This window comes from Gorilla gorilla, chromosome 8 (assembly GCF_029281585.2).
Source record: "Gorilla gorilla gorilla isolate KB3781 chromosome 8, NHGRI_mGorGor1-v2.1_pri, whole genome shotgun sequence".
Classification (NCBI taxonomy): domain Eukaryota; kingdom Metazoa; phylum Chordata; class Mammalia; order Primates; family Hominidae; genus Gorilla; species Gorilla gorilla.
The window spans coordinates 114,326,720-114,345,927 of record NC_073232.2 but is presented as its reverse complement, the minus strand read 5'-3'; the positions used below and the strand labels follow the sequence as shown (position 1 = coordinate 114,345,927).

Sequence of the window (19,208 nt, the reverse complement as noted above, 5' to 3'; positions counted from 1 at the left end):
ATACGCAGCTGGAAGACATTGGGATGTCAACAGAATTGATGAAACAGAAGATTTGCTGAATTCACATTTTAAGAAATTTGGCCAGGCATGGTGGCTCACTCCTGTAATCCCAGCACTTTGGGAGGCCAAGGCAGAAGGATCACAAGGTCATGAGATGGAGACCATCTTGGCCAACATGGTGAAACCCCATCCGTACTAAAATACAAAAAAAATTAGCGGGTATGGTGGCACACGCCTGTAGTTCCAGCTACTTGGGAGGCTGAGGCAGGGGAATTGCTTGAACCCAGGAGGTGGAGGTTGCAGTGAGCCAAGATCAGGCCACTGCACTCCAGCCTGGTGACAAAGCGAGGCTCCATATCATTTAAAAAAAAAAAATTGGGGCCAGATGTGGTGGCTCATCCCTGTAATTCCAGCACTTTGGGAGGCCAAGGAGGGTGGGATCACCTGAGGTAAGGAGTTCGAGACCAGCCTCGTCAACATAGAGAAACCCTGTCTCTACTAAAAATACAAAAATTAGCCAGGCGTGGTGGCTGCGCGCCTGTAATCCCAGCTACTTTGGAGGCTGAGGCAGGAGAATCACTTGAACCCGGGAAGCAGAGGTTGCAGTGAGCTGAGATCGCGCCACTGCACTCTAGCCTGAGTGACAGCAAGATTCCATCTCAAAAAAAAAAAAAAGAAATTTGGTGTACTGATAGACTCTGTGGATTTTACTATTAATATGCACAAGTTCAGAATCCATCCCTTTGAGAGACAGGGATATGAGCACTGACCTGGGATAGATGTGAGGAAAGAAAAGGGATGACCAGGGCTTGACAGGCTATGATGGGCAACTGAAGCTAGGCAACAGAGCTGGGAGGCACAGGGCAGACTTGCAACTGACTGAGATCTGCTGCTCTTTTGTTTTCTTTTTCTTTTCTTTTTTTATTTTTATTTTTATTTTATTTTATTTTTTGAGACGGAGTCTCATTCTGTTGCCCATGCTGGAGTGCAGTTGTATAGTCTCTGGTCACTGCAACCTCTCATTCCAGGTTCAAGCGATTCTCCTACCTCAGCCTCCCAAGTAGTTGGGATTACAGGCACATGCCACCATGCCCAGCTAATTTTTGTATTTTTAGTAGAGATGGGGTTTCACCGTGTTGGCCAGGATGGTGTCGATCTCCTGACCTTGTGATCCCCCCGCCTCGGCCTCTCAAAGTGCTGGGATTACAGGCGTGAGCCACCACTCCCGGCCAGCCTTTTCTTTTTTTAATAGATGAGGTCTTGCTCTATCACTCAGGCTGGAGTAGCAAGATCATAGCTCTCTGCAGCCTCAAACTCCTGGGCTCAAGTGATCCTCCTGCCTTAGCCTCTTGGTAGCTAGGATTACACTGCTCCCAGACCTTTTGTTTTATTGATGACTCCTCAGCTGTCCCCTGCCTCCTTGACCCCTTGGAGCTTAGATTCCAAAAAACTATTCAGAAGAGAAAAATGGATGGACCTCAAGTTCTCTTCTGGTGTTCCCTCATGCCAAGCACTGAGGTTTCTACCCCTTGTGGGTCTGACTGCTGATATTAAGGGGATGATGGACAGGCTAACAGAGTGAGAAACATGGGGTCAAGAGCCCATTCCCAGCTCCAGTTAGATTTGCCATGAAAACAAAACCACACCCCTTCAACGTTTTCTGGGGCCACCTGGGAAGGTGCTGCATTCTACAAAGAGAAACTCTATCATTTATTAGAGAAGCCACAGAGGTTTAGGAAATCCAGTGTTCCCTCCCTCCTTTCCTCCCTCCCTCTCTCTCTCTCTCTTTCTGACAAGGTCCTGCTCTGTCGCCCAGGCTACAGTGGCATGATCTCGATTCAGTGCAGCCTCAACCTGCCAGGCCCAAGTGATCCTCCTACCTCAAACTCCCGAGTAGCTGGGACTACAGGTGCATACCACCATGCCTGGCTGATTTTTTGTATTTTTTATGGAGACGGGGGTCTTACTATGTTTCCCAGGCTGGTCTTGAACTCCTGACCTCAAGCGATCCGCCCACCTCGGCCTCCCAAAGTGTTAGGATTACAAGCGTGAGCCACCATGCCTGATCCTCGCTCTCTTTCTGACTCCCCTTTTCTGGTTTGATGCTTCCTGGCCATCCACTTCCAACCTTCCACTTTGGAGCCATTTCCATCTCTTCTTCCCAAGCAACTCTTTTTTTTTTTTTTTTGAGACGGAGTCTCGCTCTGTCGCCCAGGCTGGAGTGCAGTGGCACGATCTCGGCTCACTGCAGGCTCCGCCTCCTGGGTTCAGGCCATTCTTCTGCCTCAGCCTCCCAAGTAGCTGGGACTACAGGTGCCCACCAACACGCCTGGCTAATTTTTGTATTTTTAGTAGAGATGGGGTTTCACCGTGTTAGCCAGGATGGTCTCCATCTCCTGACCTCATGATCCACCCGCCTCGGCCTCCCAAAGTGCTGGGATTACAGGTGTGAGCCACCACACCTGGCTGCAACCCTTTCTTTATTCCCAGAAAAGCCACATTATGTCCTTCCCTTTCCCAATATTCGCAGGGGAGACCTACTCACTAGGGAATTCACTATGGTCTGACCAGTATGGTGGAGGGAAGAAGTGGTTGCTGATGTGTCCCTCCCCACTCCTTAGGCTCCCTGTAAATTCCATACCCCACACTGACCCTCCACTATCCCAAAGAAGCTATGAGAACAACGAGCTTATCTAGTCAGTCATAAGCAGTCACTTGATTTCCCATCTGGACAACTATCTCAGTGATACCTAGATCAGCATCCCCCCTGCCCTGTCCTAGGACCTGGCCTAGGATCTCTGTGTCCCCCTGACCCAATACCTCCCCTCAGTCTACCCTTCCTTCCCTTCCTCTACTGTGGATCCCAATAGCCTTCCCACCCCAGCAACAGGGCTCTGTAGGAAAGGCCTGCCCCTCAATTCTGAGGCTCCGGGCTGTTCCTACAGCTTGCCTGGGGCTGTTAGGGATAAGGGCAATGCCCACCTTCCCTACTTTTCTCCAGAATAAAACAAAAATAATAGAATTTGAGATGACTGCATATCACCTTGGAATCCAAATGGCTGCCAAAGCCTGAGGACCTGAAATCTATGTAAAGCCTGAACAGTTTGCTCCTCCAGGGCCTCCAGGAGGCCCAGGATGAGATGGGTCTTCCACTTTCTTGGTGGAGGTCACCATTCCCCTTTCCTCAGCCAATCACAGCTCCTTCCCTTTTCCTCTATTCTCTAGATAATGGAAACTTCTGGAAGACCAGATCTAGCTCAGCTGCCCCATTGGCTTTATGCATTGGCCATAATTCTGGTGACAGGCCCCAAAGGACCTTCTCTCTGTGCCTTCCTTCATCCTCCCAGCATTCATACCTGAGAGCCTCCTCTGCTCCCCAGTGAGCAAATGTCCCTGTTTCTCCCTCCTAGGCCTCTCTCCCCATGCCCATCTGTTATCTCTCCTTTCCATTCTCTGCATCCAGTCCAGCCCCATCTTCTTCCTCATCTCTCTGATTCTGTCTCTCCTCGCCTTTGTTCTTGCTCCTGTCCTGTCTTGCTCTTGTGCAGAGACCTTCAGAGCCAGGCCCAGGCCCTCTGTCTGGGAATTACAGGAGAAAGCACTCTAAGTCTTCTATCCACCACTGGGAGTGACCCTAGGCACTCAGTCCTGACCTCACAGCCCGATTTATTCTCTCTCCCCACCTGAATTTTTATTTAAAGCAGAAATGGGGACCCATGCAGTAATAGTGTAAGCAAAGCTTATAATTCTCATGGTCTGTGAGCCCTGAAATTGTGATTCTGGAAAATATTTTTATTGGGGGGGGCTCACCTCTATTTCACATTTCATGCATTAAGTGAGACTTTATTTATTTTGAAAAAGTCCCAGCATCTTCCTGTACTTCAAATTCATATAAAATGTGAACTTGCTATGCCCTCCCAGGAAACTCTGCTGTGTGCCCTCAACTTCCTCCCCAGTTGGACCAAATTATCTAAGTCAGGTTGGTAGCTGGAATAGACTTCCAATCCTGGAGACAAAGAATCCTGCCAGCCCAGGTCCCCTTTCTTCTGGGTGATAACCATCCTAGTACAAGTCCAGGGCCCTTTCCCTTCTTCATAATTCTGTTCCTTGAATCTCTCCTTCCCTCTTCTCCTCTCTTGCTCTAAGAGAAGCTCCATTTACTATATCCAGAGGCTTCCTCAGCCCTTAGTTGAAAAATGGGCAAGTGTGCATGTTTGAGGGCAATGGGTGGAGTTGGCAGTGACAAGAGTAACCACCAGGGGGAGCCTGTGCCTAAGAAGAGACTGAGGTGGCATAGTGGAGCCACTCAGGACTTTTTCCCCTTCATTCTGGGGCAGTAAGGCTGCCAAGCATTCCAGCCCAGGGTGGCTCCTTATAGACCTGGGAATCTAGAGCTCCTTCCTCCCGCCTTTCTGGCTCTCCTCTTTTCCTGATTACCCGGGTCAGTGTGAACCAAACTGCTACATCTACACAACGTGAACACTTCCTAAGGACAGGTTAGGAAGAACATGGCCCCTGGAGGGCCTTATTATTTATTTATTTATTTATTTTTTTAGACAGGGTCTCACTCTATTACTGGAGTGCAGTAGTGTGATCACAGCTCACTGCAGCCTGGACCTCCTGGGCTCAAGCAATCCTCCCACCTCAACCTCCCAAGAAGCTGGGACGACAGGCGTGTTCCACCATACCTGGCTAATTTTTTGTTTTTTTGTAGAGACAGGATTTTGCCATGTTGCCCAAGCTGGTTTTGAACTCCTGGGCTCAATCTATTTGCCTGCCTCAGCCTCCCAAAGTGCTGAGATTATAGGCGTGAGCCACAGTGCCCAGCCTGGATGGCCATATTCAACGTAGGGATCGATCTTCCAGACCTTTGACCTCAACCCACAATTTCCACTAGCCCGTCACCAGTCTCTTCCTTGGAACCTCATTGACTCAGGCTTTCCTATCCCTTCTCAAACTCTCCTGGTTTGGGGATCGGGGGCACTGGGTAGTACCAGTTATGTCCATTGCTTTCACCTCCACCTCAACTCCCAAGATGGTCCGAGCTCAGTGGCTTCTTCACCCCTGCCACTGTCCTTAGTGGCTAGGTTCTGCCTTCAGATCCACCTGACTTACTGCCATCAGTTTCAGGGCTGGATCAACCAAAGAGTCAGTCTGGCTTATGAAAAGAAAGGAAGAGAGCCAGAGAATCTCTACAGGCCAGAGCTTAATCCCTTCTTTTCACCCCAGGTCATAGGGCCTTGTCAGTTCCTGCATTCACAATAATAATTAGGCCGGTCGCAGTGGCTCACACTGTAATCCCAGCACTCTGGGAGGCCGAGGCAGGCGGATCACCTGAGGTCAGGAGTTCGAGACCAGCCTGACCAACATGGAGAAACCCCGTCTCTACTAAAAATACAAAATTAGCCAGGCATGGTTGTGCATGAGTGTAATCCCAGCTACTTGGGAGGCTGAGGCAGGAGAATCGCTTGAACCCGGGAGGCAGAGGTTGCGACGAGCCAAGATCACACCATTGCCCTCCAGCCTGGGTAACAAAAGCAAAACTCTGTCTCAAAAAATAATAATAATAATAATAATAATAATTAAACTTACTATGAACCTGGCACTGTGATACATGCTGAGGATACCAAAATACAAATAACCATGGTCTGTGTCTTCAAGGGACTTGTATACTAATCAGGGAAATGAACAAATAACTAGGCAATCACAGTATAAAAAAAGAGAAGACTGGAAGAGAAGACTGGAGAGGCAGGGCCAGACACAAAGGAAGGGATGGCTTTCTTAGGAGTTTGGCCTTTACTCTGAATGTTGGGGTAGGTGATGAACTTGATCAGATTTGCTGTAGTGTACAATACTCTCGGTAACCAAGGTTAGATTTGAGGAGACAGGGATACCAATTAGAAAGCCAGTATAGGCCGGGTGCGGTGGCTCACGCCTGTAATCCCAGCACTTTGGGAGGCCGAGGCGGGCGGATCACAAGGTCAGGAGTTCAAGACCAGCCTGGGCAACATAGTGAAAATCCATCTCTACTAAAAATACAAAGATTAACCGGGCATGGTGGTGCACGTCTGTAGTCCCAGCTACTCGGGAGGAAGGAGAATCGCTTGAACCTGGGAGGCAGAGGTTGCAGTGAGCTAAGATTGCGCCATTGCACTCCAGCCTGGGTGACAAAGCAAGACTCCATCCCCTCCCCAAAAAAAAAAAAAGAAAAGAAAAGAAAGGCCGGGCGCAGTGGCTCATGCCTGTAATCCCAGCACTTTGGGAGGCCAGGGTGGGCGGATCACGAGGTCAGGAGATCCAGACCATCCTGGCTAACATGTGAAACCCCATCTCTACTAAAAATACAAAATAAAATAAAATAAAATAAAAAGCCAGAGTGATGGCAGGCACCTGTGGTCCCAGCTACTCAGGAGGCTGAGGTAGGAGAATGGTGTGAACCTGGGAGGCGGAGCTTGCAGTGAGGTGAGATAGCGCCACTGCACTCCAGCCTGGGAGACAGAGCGAGACTCTGTCTCAAAAAAAAAAAAAAAAAAAAAAATTAAAAAAAGAAAGAAAAAGGGAGGCTTGGGTCCCTGAGGCTACATAGGCAGTTGAAGGAGCCTTGCGCCCTGCTTCCTCGCCTTCACCCAGGATGCTTGCTGGGACTACTGTGCAGTACTCCTTGTGCCTAGCTTTACTGCCATGTGAACCTGAGAGAGCTCCTGAGGTGAGGCACACCTATGGAAATGCTCCTGCCCACTGGCTTAGGATCCTCCCCTCACCTTCCCAGGGACTTCAGACCCCCCTACTCCAGTCCTGCCTGTGGACCTTGGATCTGAGACCTTGTTCACCACTCAAAACCTTCAACAGCTGGGTGCGGTGGCATGTTCCTAAAATCCCAGCTACTTGAGAGGCTGAGGTGGGAGGAGTGCTCGAGTCCAGGGGTTCAAGTCCAGCCTGGGCAACATAGCAAGAAATTGTCTCAAAAAAAAGAAAAGAAAAAAGGCAACCAAGCCAGGCATAGTGACCTGTGTCTGTAGTTCCAGCTACTTAGGAGGCTGAGGCAGGAGGATTGCTTGAGCCCATAAGCCATTGCACTCCAGGCTGGGCAACATAGCAAGATCCTGTCTCTTAAAAACAGAAGCAAAAAGCTGGGCATGGTGGCTCATGCCTGTAATCCCAGCACTTTGGGAGGCCAAGGTGGATGGATCACCTGAGGTCAGGAGTTCGAGAGCACCCTGACCAACATGGAGAAACCCCATCTCTACTAAAAATACAAAATTAGCTGGGTGTGGTGGTGCATGCCTGTAATCCCAGCTACTTAGGAGGCTGAGGCAGGAGAATCGCTTGAACCCGGGAGGTGGAGGTTGTGGTAAGTCAAGATCGCACCATTGCACTCCACCCTGGACAACAAGAGTGAACCTTCGTCTCAAAAAATAAATAAATAAAATAAATAAATAAATAAATAAATAAATAAATAAGAAACCCATCAATGCCAGAACTTACCCCTTTCTCAGGTACTCAAGGCCAAGGACTTTGGCTTAAGATCTCCACCCTCCTATTCAGAGACCTCTGTCTGATAACCCTCTCAGGAACTCCATTAAAACTCAGTCACACGGTGATCCCTGTGCTGTTTCCAAAGTCCTGAGATGCAGTTGGGATCACTTGCACCCTCCACATTGAAAGGGAGGATAAGGCTAGTGTGATCAAGCACCGAGCCTGTAAAAGCAGGTAAAAGTCACCATCTAAGCCCACCTGCTCTGCTCAGAGCTGCTGGGCTGGGTGGCCTTCATCTGGAGGCCCTACTAGTGGGTGGTCCCAGGGAACTTCCTTAAGCCATACAACCTTAATGAAAAACCTGGCTTCCTTCCCTTGCCCATGCCCCAGGGGCCCGCTGAGTAGAATTCCTTCTCTCCTGGGCACAGGAGGACCAAGCCAAATCTCAGGCTTGGGAGATTTGAGAAGCAACAATGATTAAGCAGGATCGTGAACAGGAAGCAGCTTCCCATTGAGGAGCCATGATGAGCCCAGTTTCAAGACCAAGAAGAGGAACTCCTTCCAGACCAGGAAGGGGCTGAGGTGGAGGCCAAGACTGGAACTGTCCCTACCCCTGGGCCTCTGGGAAGAACAGTAGCTTGACTCCAGGTATTGGTAGGCAGCCTGGCTTGAGGGCCAGGACAAGGGCCATCTAAGTTCTGGAGGAGGCCAAGATGGTACCTCAGGACTTGGCCATGTAGATGAGCCACCTCAGGACCTCTATGAGGCTGAAGAGTTAACACCAGCCACAGATAAGACTAAGTAAGCTACTTCTCTCCCCTGAGAGACAGGAACTGTCCCTAGTCTCACTAGTCCTAGCCTGAGTCCACCTTAAGCCCAGGTTAAGGCTACCAGAATCTAAGCTGCAGGTCCCAGCTGAGGACAAAGCTGAGCGGCAGCCCTAACCTTGGCCCCAACCCTGGACAAGGGGTATCTGGGACTGGGGATGATGCTGAGTAGCTGCATCCAGGGTCCTAACCTAAGCTAGAACCAGGGGTCTATCCTATGCTAGGCTGAGGGGTTACTTGGGTAGAAGTGAGCATGGGGCAAAGGCCTCTTCAGAGTTGAGCCTGTTGAATACATCCAGACAAGCAGAGATCTGTGTTGCAGACGCTCTTATTTCTTGACTTGGGAGAGTCAGCAGGAATATGGGGCTCTCCAGATAGCTCTGATCCCAGTGAATTTTGTTACTGAGCCAGAGAGCTCTGCAGGCAGCTCTCCTGTCTGTGGCAAATCTTCCCCTAAACTAGAGGCTGCTTCAGAAATCCTGGTGGAGACAGGCAAGGACCCAGGGCCCAGTAAAGTTCCTACTCCGGAGCAGAGGAGTCCTGGGGAAAGGAAGGGTGGAGCTCTGTAGTCCTCCTCCTCCTCTTAGCAGGCCAGGGAAGCCGGCATGGAGCCAGGGATGGGGAGTACATCCAAGCCCAAGCAGGTGGGAGCTACTCGGCTGTTCAGTGAGGTGGCTCCAATCTTTGAGTTGCTACTTTCTAGCCAAATGAACTTGGTCAAGTCATTTAATTTTTCTAAACTTCTATTTCCTGTAAAATGGGAATAACATCAGTACTTTCCCCACTGGGGTTATGAGAAGCTAGCTGAGGGATTATATAAAGATGAGTAGAATGCCTGGCTTGTATTAAATGCTCATAAATGTTAACTATTTTCATGTTTGGAAGTGGGGACTTTAGCCAAAAGATCCAGATCCAACCACTCCCTCTATAACCTGCATCCTCTGAGACCTGTACCTGTTTAAAAACACACAACTGTGTATATATTAAACTATGTATATATTTAACACACACATCTTAAAAATAGCTCCAGATGACAGAACAGTATTGCATACACAGGTCCATACATGGGACCCTCCAAGTCCCAGGCACCCTTCCCTGATCACTGTGTCCTAGAAATGATTTCCTGTGTCAGTGATACAGAGGACCTGTCCAAGCAAGCCTCCAGTCCCAAGCAAGCCTCCAGGCCCTGAGTGTTCTGATGCCTGAAGGGTAGTCATAGGTCCCGAGGTGGAGTCGGGGGTGGAGTGCTGGGGTCCCATAGGATGTCCTCATATGGGCTTAGAACTGGGCCCGACAGCCATCCTTGAGCCCCAGTCTGCTCCAGCAGGGCTTTGAGCAAGCCCACAGTGAGAGGGGGCTCTGCTCCAGGCTCAGGGAACGGGGTTGGGGGCCCCACCTCATCTGGGAGGTATGTCCTCAGTAGAAGCAGGAGCTCAGCTGGAGCCAGTTCTGGTGGGCACAGGCGGCAAAGGAGGGGGAGGTGAGCATCAAGCCGGCGGTGCTGGGCAAACTCGGCCAGCAGCAGTTTGAAGATTTCACTTCGAAGCAGGGGACTGGAGGGGCCGAGGGCCAGGCCAGCATCCAGAGCCCGATCCCATTGTTCCTTTTGCACCAGCTGCCCGACAGCTTGGAGCACAGCTTTAGGCCGCCCACTGCTCAAGAGCAGCTCTAGCTCCAGAGCCTCAGGCCTGGTCCCCTCCTCACCTAGCACTGCCAGGGCTCGGCGATACAGGGGCAGTCCCGGGCCCCCTGCCCCCCAGCCCGGCCCGCCCTGCTGCTGTGCCAGCTCCACAAAGGGTGGCAGCCATCGAGGCTCCAGCTGGCACAGACATTGGCACAGGAGTTCAAACGGGGGCAGTATTCCATTGGGGGGTTCCTTTCCAGCGGTTATTCCCCCTAACACTTTCTTCCACACATCAGGGGGTGCTTGGGACCTCAGCTTGCCATTCCCATCTAGCTGGAGCTGCAGGGCCCTGAGGGTGGCACCCCAGGCTGCTGTAGGAAGGGCTTGGAAAACGGTGTTGAGCTGGGCTAGCTGGTCTCCTATCAACTCAGTCCTCAGCAGGCGTGCCACTTCCTGCTCCGCCAGCTCAGTCCAACCAGCCTCCTCATCATCCCCAGCCACCAGCTGGGCCTTCAGCTGTTCTAAGCCTCGGTAATCCCGAAGCTCGGTCCTCAACATGGTCAGCAGTGCAGATGGGGGCAGGTGGCCCTGGAGGATGGAGGCCAGAGCCTGAGGTGCCCGGAATGTGCTGCTGTGTCTCAGTTCTTCTGGAGTGAGCTGGGCACCCCGCAGGCTCCGCCGCTGGTAGTACCCGCAGGCCTCCTCAAACACCAGATCCTTGGTTGAAGGCAACTCAACACCCTGTGGGGCTTCCCAGCCCACACAAAACAGACCCAAGGCTGAAAGCAGACGAAGATTCCCTCGGGTCTCCAGCTCTTCCTCATCCTCCATGCCGGGGGCTGGCGGTTCTAGCAGATGTACCCTGTCTGTACTTAGGACCTTCCTCTCCAGCAGCTGCCCACTGCCCATGTCCAGCAGTTCCAATGTGGAGCCCAGCACACAGGCCAGAGTGCCCTGAAATGTGCCTAGGGCTGCAGACCCCCACGGGCCTACAGGTGCCTCCTGCAGGGTACCCACAGCCCGGGTACCACCGTGGGACTGCACTAGGCTCACAGTGCCCCCGAAGTCAAGCAACAGCAGGCCCTGGGGAGTTGGGGCCCAGGTGTGTACAGCCAGTGGCTCCCTGGGGGACAGCAACCCAGGAAGGCCTCGGAGCAGGGTCCGGAAGTCCCATGTGTCCCCTCGTCCAGGATTCAGACTCTTACTGTAGGAGAGGCCAAGCCGTGGGGCAACCACCATCACTTTGCCCTTGCCTGGGCTCCAGATGAGTAGAACGTGGGCCACGCCAGGCCAGGTGGTGGCAGTGGGCACCAGGAAGAGTTGTCTGCAGGAGGCCAGCAGCCCGAAGGCAGGGCAGTGGTGCAGCAGGACGTGTGTGCGGCCCAGGCTGGTGCTAGCTTCCCCGCTGGGCTCCAGAGTCCGGACGCACACACAGTGGCTGAAAGCGGCTGCTGGCGACCCTGACGGGCCCTCGGCCCGGGCCTGGCGCTCCTCGCACCACACCAGGCGGCCTCGGAGCGCCGCCACTGCCACAACGCGGGCTCCCCCGCCCGGACACAGCTCGGTGCTCTGCAGCAGCCGCCAGCCAGGCCCCACGCCCGCGCCCCACACCTCGGCCAGGCCACTCTCCCACACCAGCACCAGCGCCGGCCGCGCTGGCCACGGCAGGAAGAAGGCGTCCAGCGGGGAGGGCTGGCCGGCCGGCCAGGCCCGCTCTAGCTCCGCGCCGGGCCCTCGCGACGCGACTAGCAGCTGTGGGGCTACCGCCCCAGGGGGTCGCAGGAGCAGCAAGTGGCGGCCGTCCGGACTGCCACGGACTCGGACCGCTGAGTCCCCGGCCAGCAGCTCCCGGAGCCGCGCCGCGCCGCCGAAGGCGCTCAGGTCCGAAAGCAGCCGCAGAGTCCCCGACCGCTTCATGGCGCCGCTGCGCGGGAGCGCGCCCAGGCTTTGCCCAGGTCCAGCCGCCCAGCAGGGCGAGGCCCGATTCTCGGGGGAGCGGAGCAGGGCCAAGACTTCCGTCTCCCGTGGATGAGGTGAGCAGAGGCCGGGCCGAGCGTCGACTCCGCCCCGCCCGGCCGGCTCCGGGATGCCTCCCGCAGTCGCCCGGCCGACACTACACGCCCGCTGGGGGAGGAGCCACGGGAGCGCCCCAGGGGCTCAGCGCCTGGACCGCGCCCGCCCGGGCACGCTCTCGGCGCAGGGGGAGGCCCTTCCCCAGACCCCAGGACGCCGCCCAGTGGCCCGGAGTCCGACGCAGGAATAGGGATTCCAGCCCCCTGAGCCCCTCTCCCAAGAATTTCACCCCAATTTACTCATTCAGGAAATTTTCGTTGAGCACATGCTTTGTGCCAGGCTCTGAGTAGACAGCCCTAAACAAAATAGAAAACCTCAACCTCATGGAGATGACAATCTAGTGGAAATAGTAAACATGGCTGGGCGCGGTGGCTCACGCCTATAATCTTAGCACTTTGGGAGGCTGAGGTGGGAGGATTGCTTGAGGCCAGGCGTTCGAGACCAGCCTGAGCAACATAGGGAGACCTTGTCTCTATAAAAATTTTAAAAAGACAGAAAGAAAGAAAGAGAGAGAGAAGGAAGGAAAGAAGGAAGGAAGGAAGGAAAGAAAACCACTTCCATATCACTATGTGACAGCCTTCTCTATCCCCTAGTCCCTTTTACAGATAAGGAGGATGAAGCACAGAGAGATTACGTAACTTAACTAAGATCAAGCAGGTATTAAGTGGTGGAGGTGGGATTTCAACCACAGGCACTCTGGCTCCAGAGTCAGTGCAACAAATCACTTTATCATATCAACAACTCATCACCCAAACCAAAACAGAGAAACATAATTTAGAAGCACTGAGCCTGTGTACCGACTCTTCAGTAACACCTACAAATTTGTATGCAGGGGTCCTTCCACCCCTTGACTGCCTTTTCAGGTGAGCAATTTTCCTCCTCTCTCCAAGGCCAATCCCTCTTTATGAGCCCTGCCTCTCCTCCCCGGCCCCTACCTTCCTTGAGAACTTGCATCCATTTCTGTTTCACTGCCCTCATTCCGTCCTCAGCATAGAAATACCCTGTCTTCTCTCCTGTCTTGGAATTCGTTCTTTCATCCTCATCTCCCCGCTTCCACCTCCATCACTCCCTCCCCTTTTCCTTTCTCAGTCAATTTTCTTGCAAGGATGCTACATTTGCCACCTCCACTTTCTTTGCTTCTATCCGCAACCCACTACTTCCCTGAAGTAGCTTTTGCTGAGGTCTTCAAGGACATTTTTATTTGACAGCCTTCTCATTCAAAGTCCCTCCTGTGGTTTGCACTGCATCTTTCCTGGCTGGTTTTCCTTTCCTTTTATTTTATTTTTTTATTTTTATTTTTAGATAGCACTGCCTTCAGAGTTTTATTTGCCTTTGGTTCATCTTCCTCCATCCTTTATTGATTGATTGATTGAGATAGAGTCTCACTCTGTCGCCCACGTTTGAGTGAAGTGGCGCCATCTTGGCTCAGTGCAACCTCTGCCTCCTGGGTTCAAGCGATTCTCCTGCCCAGCCTCCCGAGTAGCTGGGATTAGAGGCACCCACCACCACGCCCACCTAATTTTTGTATTTTTAGTAGAGACAGGGTTTCACCTTGCTGGCCGGGATGGTCTTGATCTCTTGACCTCGTGATCCACATGCCTTGGCCTCCCAAAGTGCTGGGATTACAGGCATGAGCCACCGTGCCTGGCCTATTTATTTATTTATTGAGACAGAGTCTTGCTCCGTTGCCTAGGTTGAAGTGCAGTGGCGCAATCTCGGCTCACTGCTATCTCCATGTCCCAGGTTCAAGCGATTCTCCTGCCTAAGCCTCCCTCCCTAGTAGCTGGGATTTCAGAAGTGCACCACCATGCCCAGCTACTTTTTATATTTTTAGTAGAGGTCGGGTTTTGCTATGTTGGTTGGCCAGGCTGGTCTCGAACTCCAGGCCTCAAGTGATCTGCCCGCCTTAGCCTCTCAAAATGTTAGAATTACAGGCGTGAGCCACTGCACCCAGCCCCTCCATCATCCTTTAAATGTGTTCTTCCTCCTGTATCCTGATTCCACTTTGAGCCCCTTTATTTTTTTCTTTTGCCTACAGCTCAGACGTCTCTGCTAAGCTCCACACAAAAAAAGAGCATCCAAATGTCTACTAAATGTTTATTTCTGCCTAGATGTCTCATCTCACAGACATTTCATTCTCAACATGTCCTAAACATCATCTTCCTGCCCCAAACTGCTCCTCCTTCAGTTGCTCTTAGTTGACATAGATTTCTTTTGTTTTTGTATCCTATCCTCATATTTAGAGTAGAGCCTGACACAAAGTCTCCACAGATGTTTGGTGAAGGAATCATTACGTTTTCATGGGCACATGTTTGTGTGTGTGATATCACTTAGAAAACTTTTCCTTAAAAATTACAGAAGTAGGCCAGGCACGGTGGTTCACGCATGCAGTTCCAGCTACTCAGGAGGCTGAGGCGAGAGGATTACTTGAGGCCAGGAGTTGGAGTCTGTGGTGTGCAATGATTGTGCCTGTGAATAGCCACTGCACTACAGCCTGGGCAACATGGCAAGCATCCTGTCTCTTTAAAAAAAAAAATTACAGAAATAGACCATGGCTGTCTTAAGCAAAAATGAAGTTATTTAGAAGAACATAGGGGACTCACAGAATCTTCAGGAGAAAGGAAGAACAGGTGTGGCAAATGGTCATGAACCAAGACACCCACACCCACCAAATACTAAGAAGTAGGAAGCACGACTTTTTTTTTTTTTTTTTTAGACAGAGTCTTGCTGTCTCCCCAGGCTGGAGTGCAGTGGCACAATCTTGGCTCACTGCAACCTCTGCCTCCTGGGATCAAGCAATTCTTCCACCTCAGCCTCCTGAGTAGCTGGTATCACAGGTGCACACCACCATGCCCTGCTAATTTTTGTATTTTCTGTAGAGACGGGGTTTTGCCATTTTGGCCAGGCTGGTCTTGAACTCCTGGCCTCAGGTGACCCACCTGCCTTGGCCTCCCAAAGTGCTGGGATTACAGGTATGAGCCACTGCTCCTGGCCACAACTGTTTTTTTAGCCGGAACAATTTGTTAAAGATACCATGATCTCTGGTGCTATACAAGCTGATCACTGCACTGGAAGACAGCACCTGTTATGAATGAATTCTGATCATACCTTCTATTGGGGTTCACCTCATTACACCTTTCTCTTACACCTGCCTACTTTTTTATATTCTATTAGGGTACAACTTTGATTTTTAAAAAAAACTGCAAATTGGCTGGGTGCGGTAGCTCACACCTGTAGTCCAGCACTTTGGGGGGCTGAGGCAGGCGGATCACCTGAGTTCGGGAGTTCTAGACCAGCCTGACTAACATGGAGAAACCCTGTCTCTACTAAAAGTACAAAATTAGCCCAGCGTGGTGGTGCATGCCTGTAATCCTAGCTACTCAGGAGGCTGAGGCAGGAGAATCGCTTGAACCCAGGAGGCGGAGGTTGCCGTGAGCCGAAGTCACGCCATTGCACTCCAGCCTGGACAACAAGAGCGAAATTGCGTCTCAGAAAAAAAAAAAAAACCAAAAAAACCCCTGCTAATCATGTCTTTCTTTCCTTTTTCTTTTTTTTTTTTTTTTTGAGATGGAGTCTTGCTCTGTCACCCAGGCTAGAGTGCAGTGGTGCGATGTCAGCTCACTGCAACCTCTGCCTCCCAGGTTCAAGTGATTCTCCTGCCTTAGCCTCTCAAGTAGCTGGGATTACAGGCGCCCACCACTGTGCCTGGCTAATTTTTGTAGTTTTAGTAGAGACAGGGTTTCACCATCTTGGCCAGGCTGGTCTTGAACTCCTGACCTCAGGTGATCCACCCGCCTCGGCTTCCCAAAGTGCTGGGATTACAGGCGTAAGCCACCGCGCCAGGCCAATCATGTCTTATACTATTGTGTAAGTAGACAAGAAAAATAAAACTCTACCAAGGAAGAACCTGAACTTCTGTGTTAAGAGGTGTTTCCTAATAGATCTGGATTCAAACCCTTCTCCACTTCTTACTAACTTTACATCTCTCTCTCTCTGTCTTTTTTTTTTTTTTTTTTTGAGATGGGCTCTTGCTCTGTTGCCCAGGCTGGAGTGCAGTGGCACGATCTCTACTCACTGCAACCTCCGCCTCCTGGGTTCAAGCGACTCTCCTGCCTCAGCTTCCCGAGTACAGGCACCTGCCACCATGCCCGGCTAATTTTTGTATATGTATATTTTTTTAGTAGAGAGAGGGTTTCCCCATGTTGGCCAGGCTGGCCTCGAACTCCTGACCTCAAGTAATCCACCGGTCTTGGCCTCCCAAAGTGCTAGGATTACAGGCGTGGGCCACTGCACTCTCTCTCTCTCATTCTCTTTCTCTTTTTTTTTTTTTTTTTTTTTTGACAGGGAGTCTCATTGTCACCCAGGCTGGAGTGCAGTGGCACGATTTCGGCTCACTGCAACCTTTGCCTCCCGGGTTCAAGCTATTCTCCTGCCTCAGCTTCCCGAGTAGCTGGGACTACAGTTGCATGCCACCACACCTGGCTAATTTTTTGTATTTTTAGTAGAGACGGAGTTTCACCGTGTTTGCCAGGATGGGCTCGATCTCCTGACCTGGTGATCCACCTGCCTTGGCCTCCCACAGTGCTGGGATTACAGGTGTGAGCCACCGCACCCAGCCCACATCTCTTGATGAAGAACTAAGCGCCAGGTGCGTTGGCTCATGCCTGTAATCCCAGCACTTTGGGAGGCCGAGGCAGGAGGATCATGAGGTCAGGAGATTGAGACCATCCTGGCTAACATGGTGAAACCCTGTCTCTACTAAAAATACAAAAAATTAGCCAGGCGTGGTGGTGGGTGCCTGTAGTCCCAGCTACTCGGGAGGCTGAGGCAGGAGAATGGTGTGAACTGAGGAGGTGGAGCTTGCAGTGAGTTGAAATTGTGCCACTGCACTCCAGCCTGGGTGACAGAGCAAGACTCCGTCTCAAAAAAAAAAAAAAAGAAACAAAGAAATAAAGCCCTTGAAAGCTGCACCTAGTGTCTGAACCCAGGTCACATGCCCTCACTTATCTTGGTTGCCGAGGGCATAGTTTTCCATTGAGACTATGCCCAAGGAGGAATCTTCCAGAATAAAGGAGGAAGAATTCAATGCTGAATAAACTAAACAATATGGCATAGGGTTTTTGTTATCCCCATTTTCTAGATGAGGAAACTAAGTCTCAGAGAGCTCAAGTAATTGCTCAGTCTTAGAGTTAGTGGGTAGCAGATCTGGGATCCCTTCTCATAGTTTTCCAGAGGTAGTGCTCTTACCTACTCAGTATATGGCCTTCTATATTTATTCTAGTCTGCATCTGTATGAAATTGACTTCCCTGGCATAGATGTGGGCAATGTATTGTGTTGCTTCATTCTCATACCTTCTTTCTTTTTCTCCTCTCCTCTAAGGCTTGACTCAATCTTCACCTTTCTCAGAAAGCCTCTGGAGATTCACATGACATTTTCCCTTCTCTGAATTTTCAAGGCATTTACAACTTCAGCCTTTGTATTCCAGCTTGTATTCATTGAGATTTAAAACATTTAATTGTATATATCTCTTTCTCTGTACCTATCACTTTGTTACAATATACTCTCAGAATTGCTATTTTTCTTTTTACTGCTCCCAGGATTGGATATTCAGTAGGTGCCAAGGGGAAAAGTGTTGTTTATTTTATTTTATTTTATTTGAGACAGGGTCTCACTCAGTTGCCCAGGCTGGAGTGCAGTGGTTCACTCTAGCCTCTACCTCCCAGGCTCAAGCGATCCTCCAACCTCAGCCTCCCAAGTAGCTGGGACTATAGGTGCACTCAGCTAATTTTTTAAATTTTTGGTAGAGATGAGATCTCATTATATTTCCTGAGCTGGTCTCAAACTCCTGAGCTCAAGCAGTCCTCCTGCCTTGACCTCCCAAAGATTACAGGCATGTAATTGCTGTAATTACAGCTGGGATTACAGGCATGAGCCACGGCAGCATGCCAGAAAAATAATTTTGTTAAAAAGAAATCAGATACGCCCAGGCATGGTGGCCCGGGCCTGTAACCCCAGCACTTTGGGAGGCCGAGATGGGTGGATCACCTGAAGTCAGGAGTTCGAGACTAGCCTGACCAACATGAAGAAACCCCGCCTCTACTAAAAATACAAAAACTAGCTGGGCGTGGTGGCGCATGCCTATAATGCCAGCTACTTGGGAGGCTGAGGCAGGAGAATTGCTTGAACCTGGGAGGCGGAGGTTGCAGTGAGCCAAGATGGTGCCATTGTGCTTCAGCTTGGGCAATAGAGTGAGGCTCCATCTCAAAACAAAAAATCAGGTATAGAACAGGGTTCTTTTAGCTGAACACAGGCTTCTAACTGGTATTCAAGAACTATTGGGGTTCACCTCATGATACCTTTCTCTTGCCCCTGCCCACTCTTTTATATTCTATTAGAGTACAGCTTTAATTTTTTTTTTTTTTGAGAGGGAGTCTTGCTCTGTTGCCCAGGCTGGAGTGCAGTGGCACCATCTCGGCTCACTGTAAGCTCCGCCTCCTGGGTTCACGCCATTCTCCTGCCTCAGCCTCCCAAGTAGCTGGGACTACAGGCGCCCACCACCACGCCCGGCTAATTTTTTGTATTTTTAGTAGAGATGGGGTTTCACCGTTTTAGCCAGGATGGTCTTGATCTCCTGGCCTCGTGATCCGCCCGCCTCGGCCTCCCAGAGTGCTGGGATTACAGGCGTGAGCCACCGCGCCCGGCCCGCTTTAATTTTTTTAACAGCCAATCATGTCTTACACTGCTGTGTAAGTAGACAAGAAAAATAAAACTCTACCAAGGTAGAACCTGAACTTCTGGATTGAGAGGTCTTTCCTGACAGATCTGGGTTTGAACTCTGTAGGGTCCAGCCCTACAGGGCCTGTGGGTTTTCTCTTCGTGTGTGGAGACGAGAGATGGTAGAAATAAAGACACAAGACAAAGAGAAGAAAAGACAGCTGGGCCCGGGGGACCACTACCACCAAGATGCAGAGCCTGGTAGTGGCCCCGAATGCCTGGCCATGCTGCTATTTATTGTGTACAAGGCAAGGGGGCAGGGTAAGGAGTGTGAGTCATCTCCAATGATAGGTAAGGTTACACAAGTCACGTGTCTGCCGGACAGGGGGCCCTTCCCTATTTGGTAGCCGAAGCAGAGAGAGAGGGGACAGCTTACGTCATTATTTCTTCTGTGCATTTCTCAGAAATATCAAAGACTTTAATACTTTTACTA

At 50.9% G+C, this 19,208-nt stretch overlaps 1 protein-coding gene across 1 annotated transcript; it reads right to left on the bottom strand.

Annotated features, from left to right (window-relative positions):
* Positions 1-9,282: 9,282 nt before the first annotated feature.
* On the bottom strand, positions 9,283-12,067 carry HPS6 (HPS6 biogenesis of lysosomal organelles complex 2 subunit 3). Its single transcript, XM_004050005.4, has one exon. It carries the CDS (start codon positions 11,842-11,844, stop codon positions 9,517-9,519), a length of 2,328 nt encoding a protein of 775 aa, XP_004050053.2. The 5' UTR covers positions 11,845-12,067; the 3' UTR covers positions 9,283-9,516.
* Positions 12,068-19,208: the final 7,141 nt, after the last annotated feature.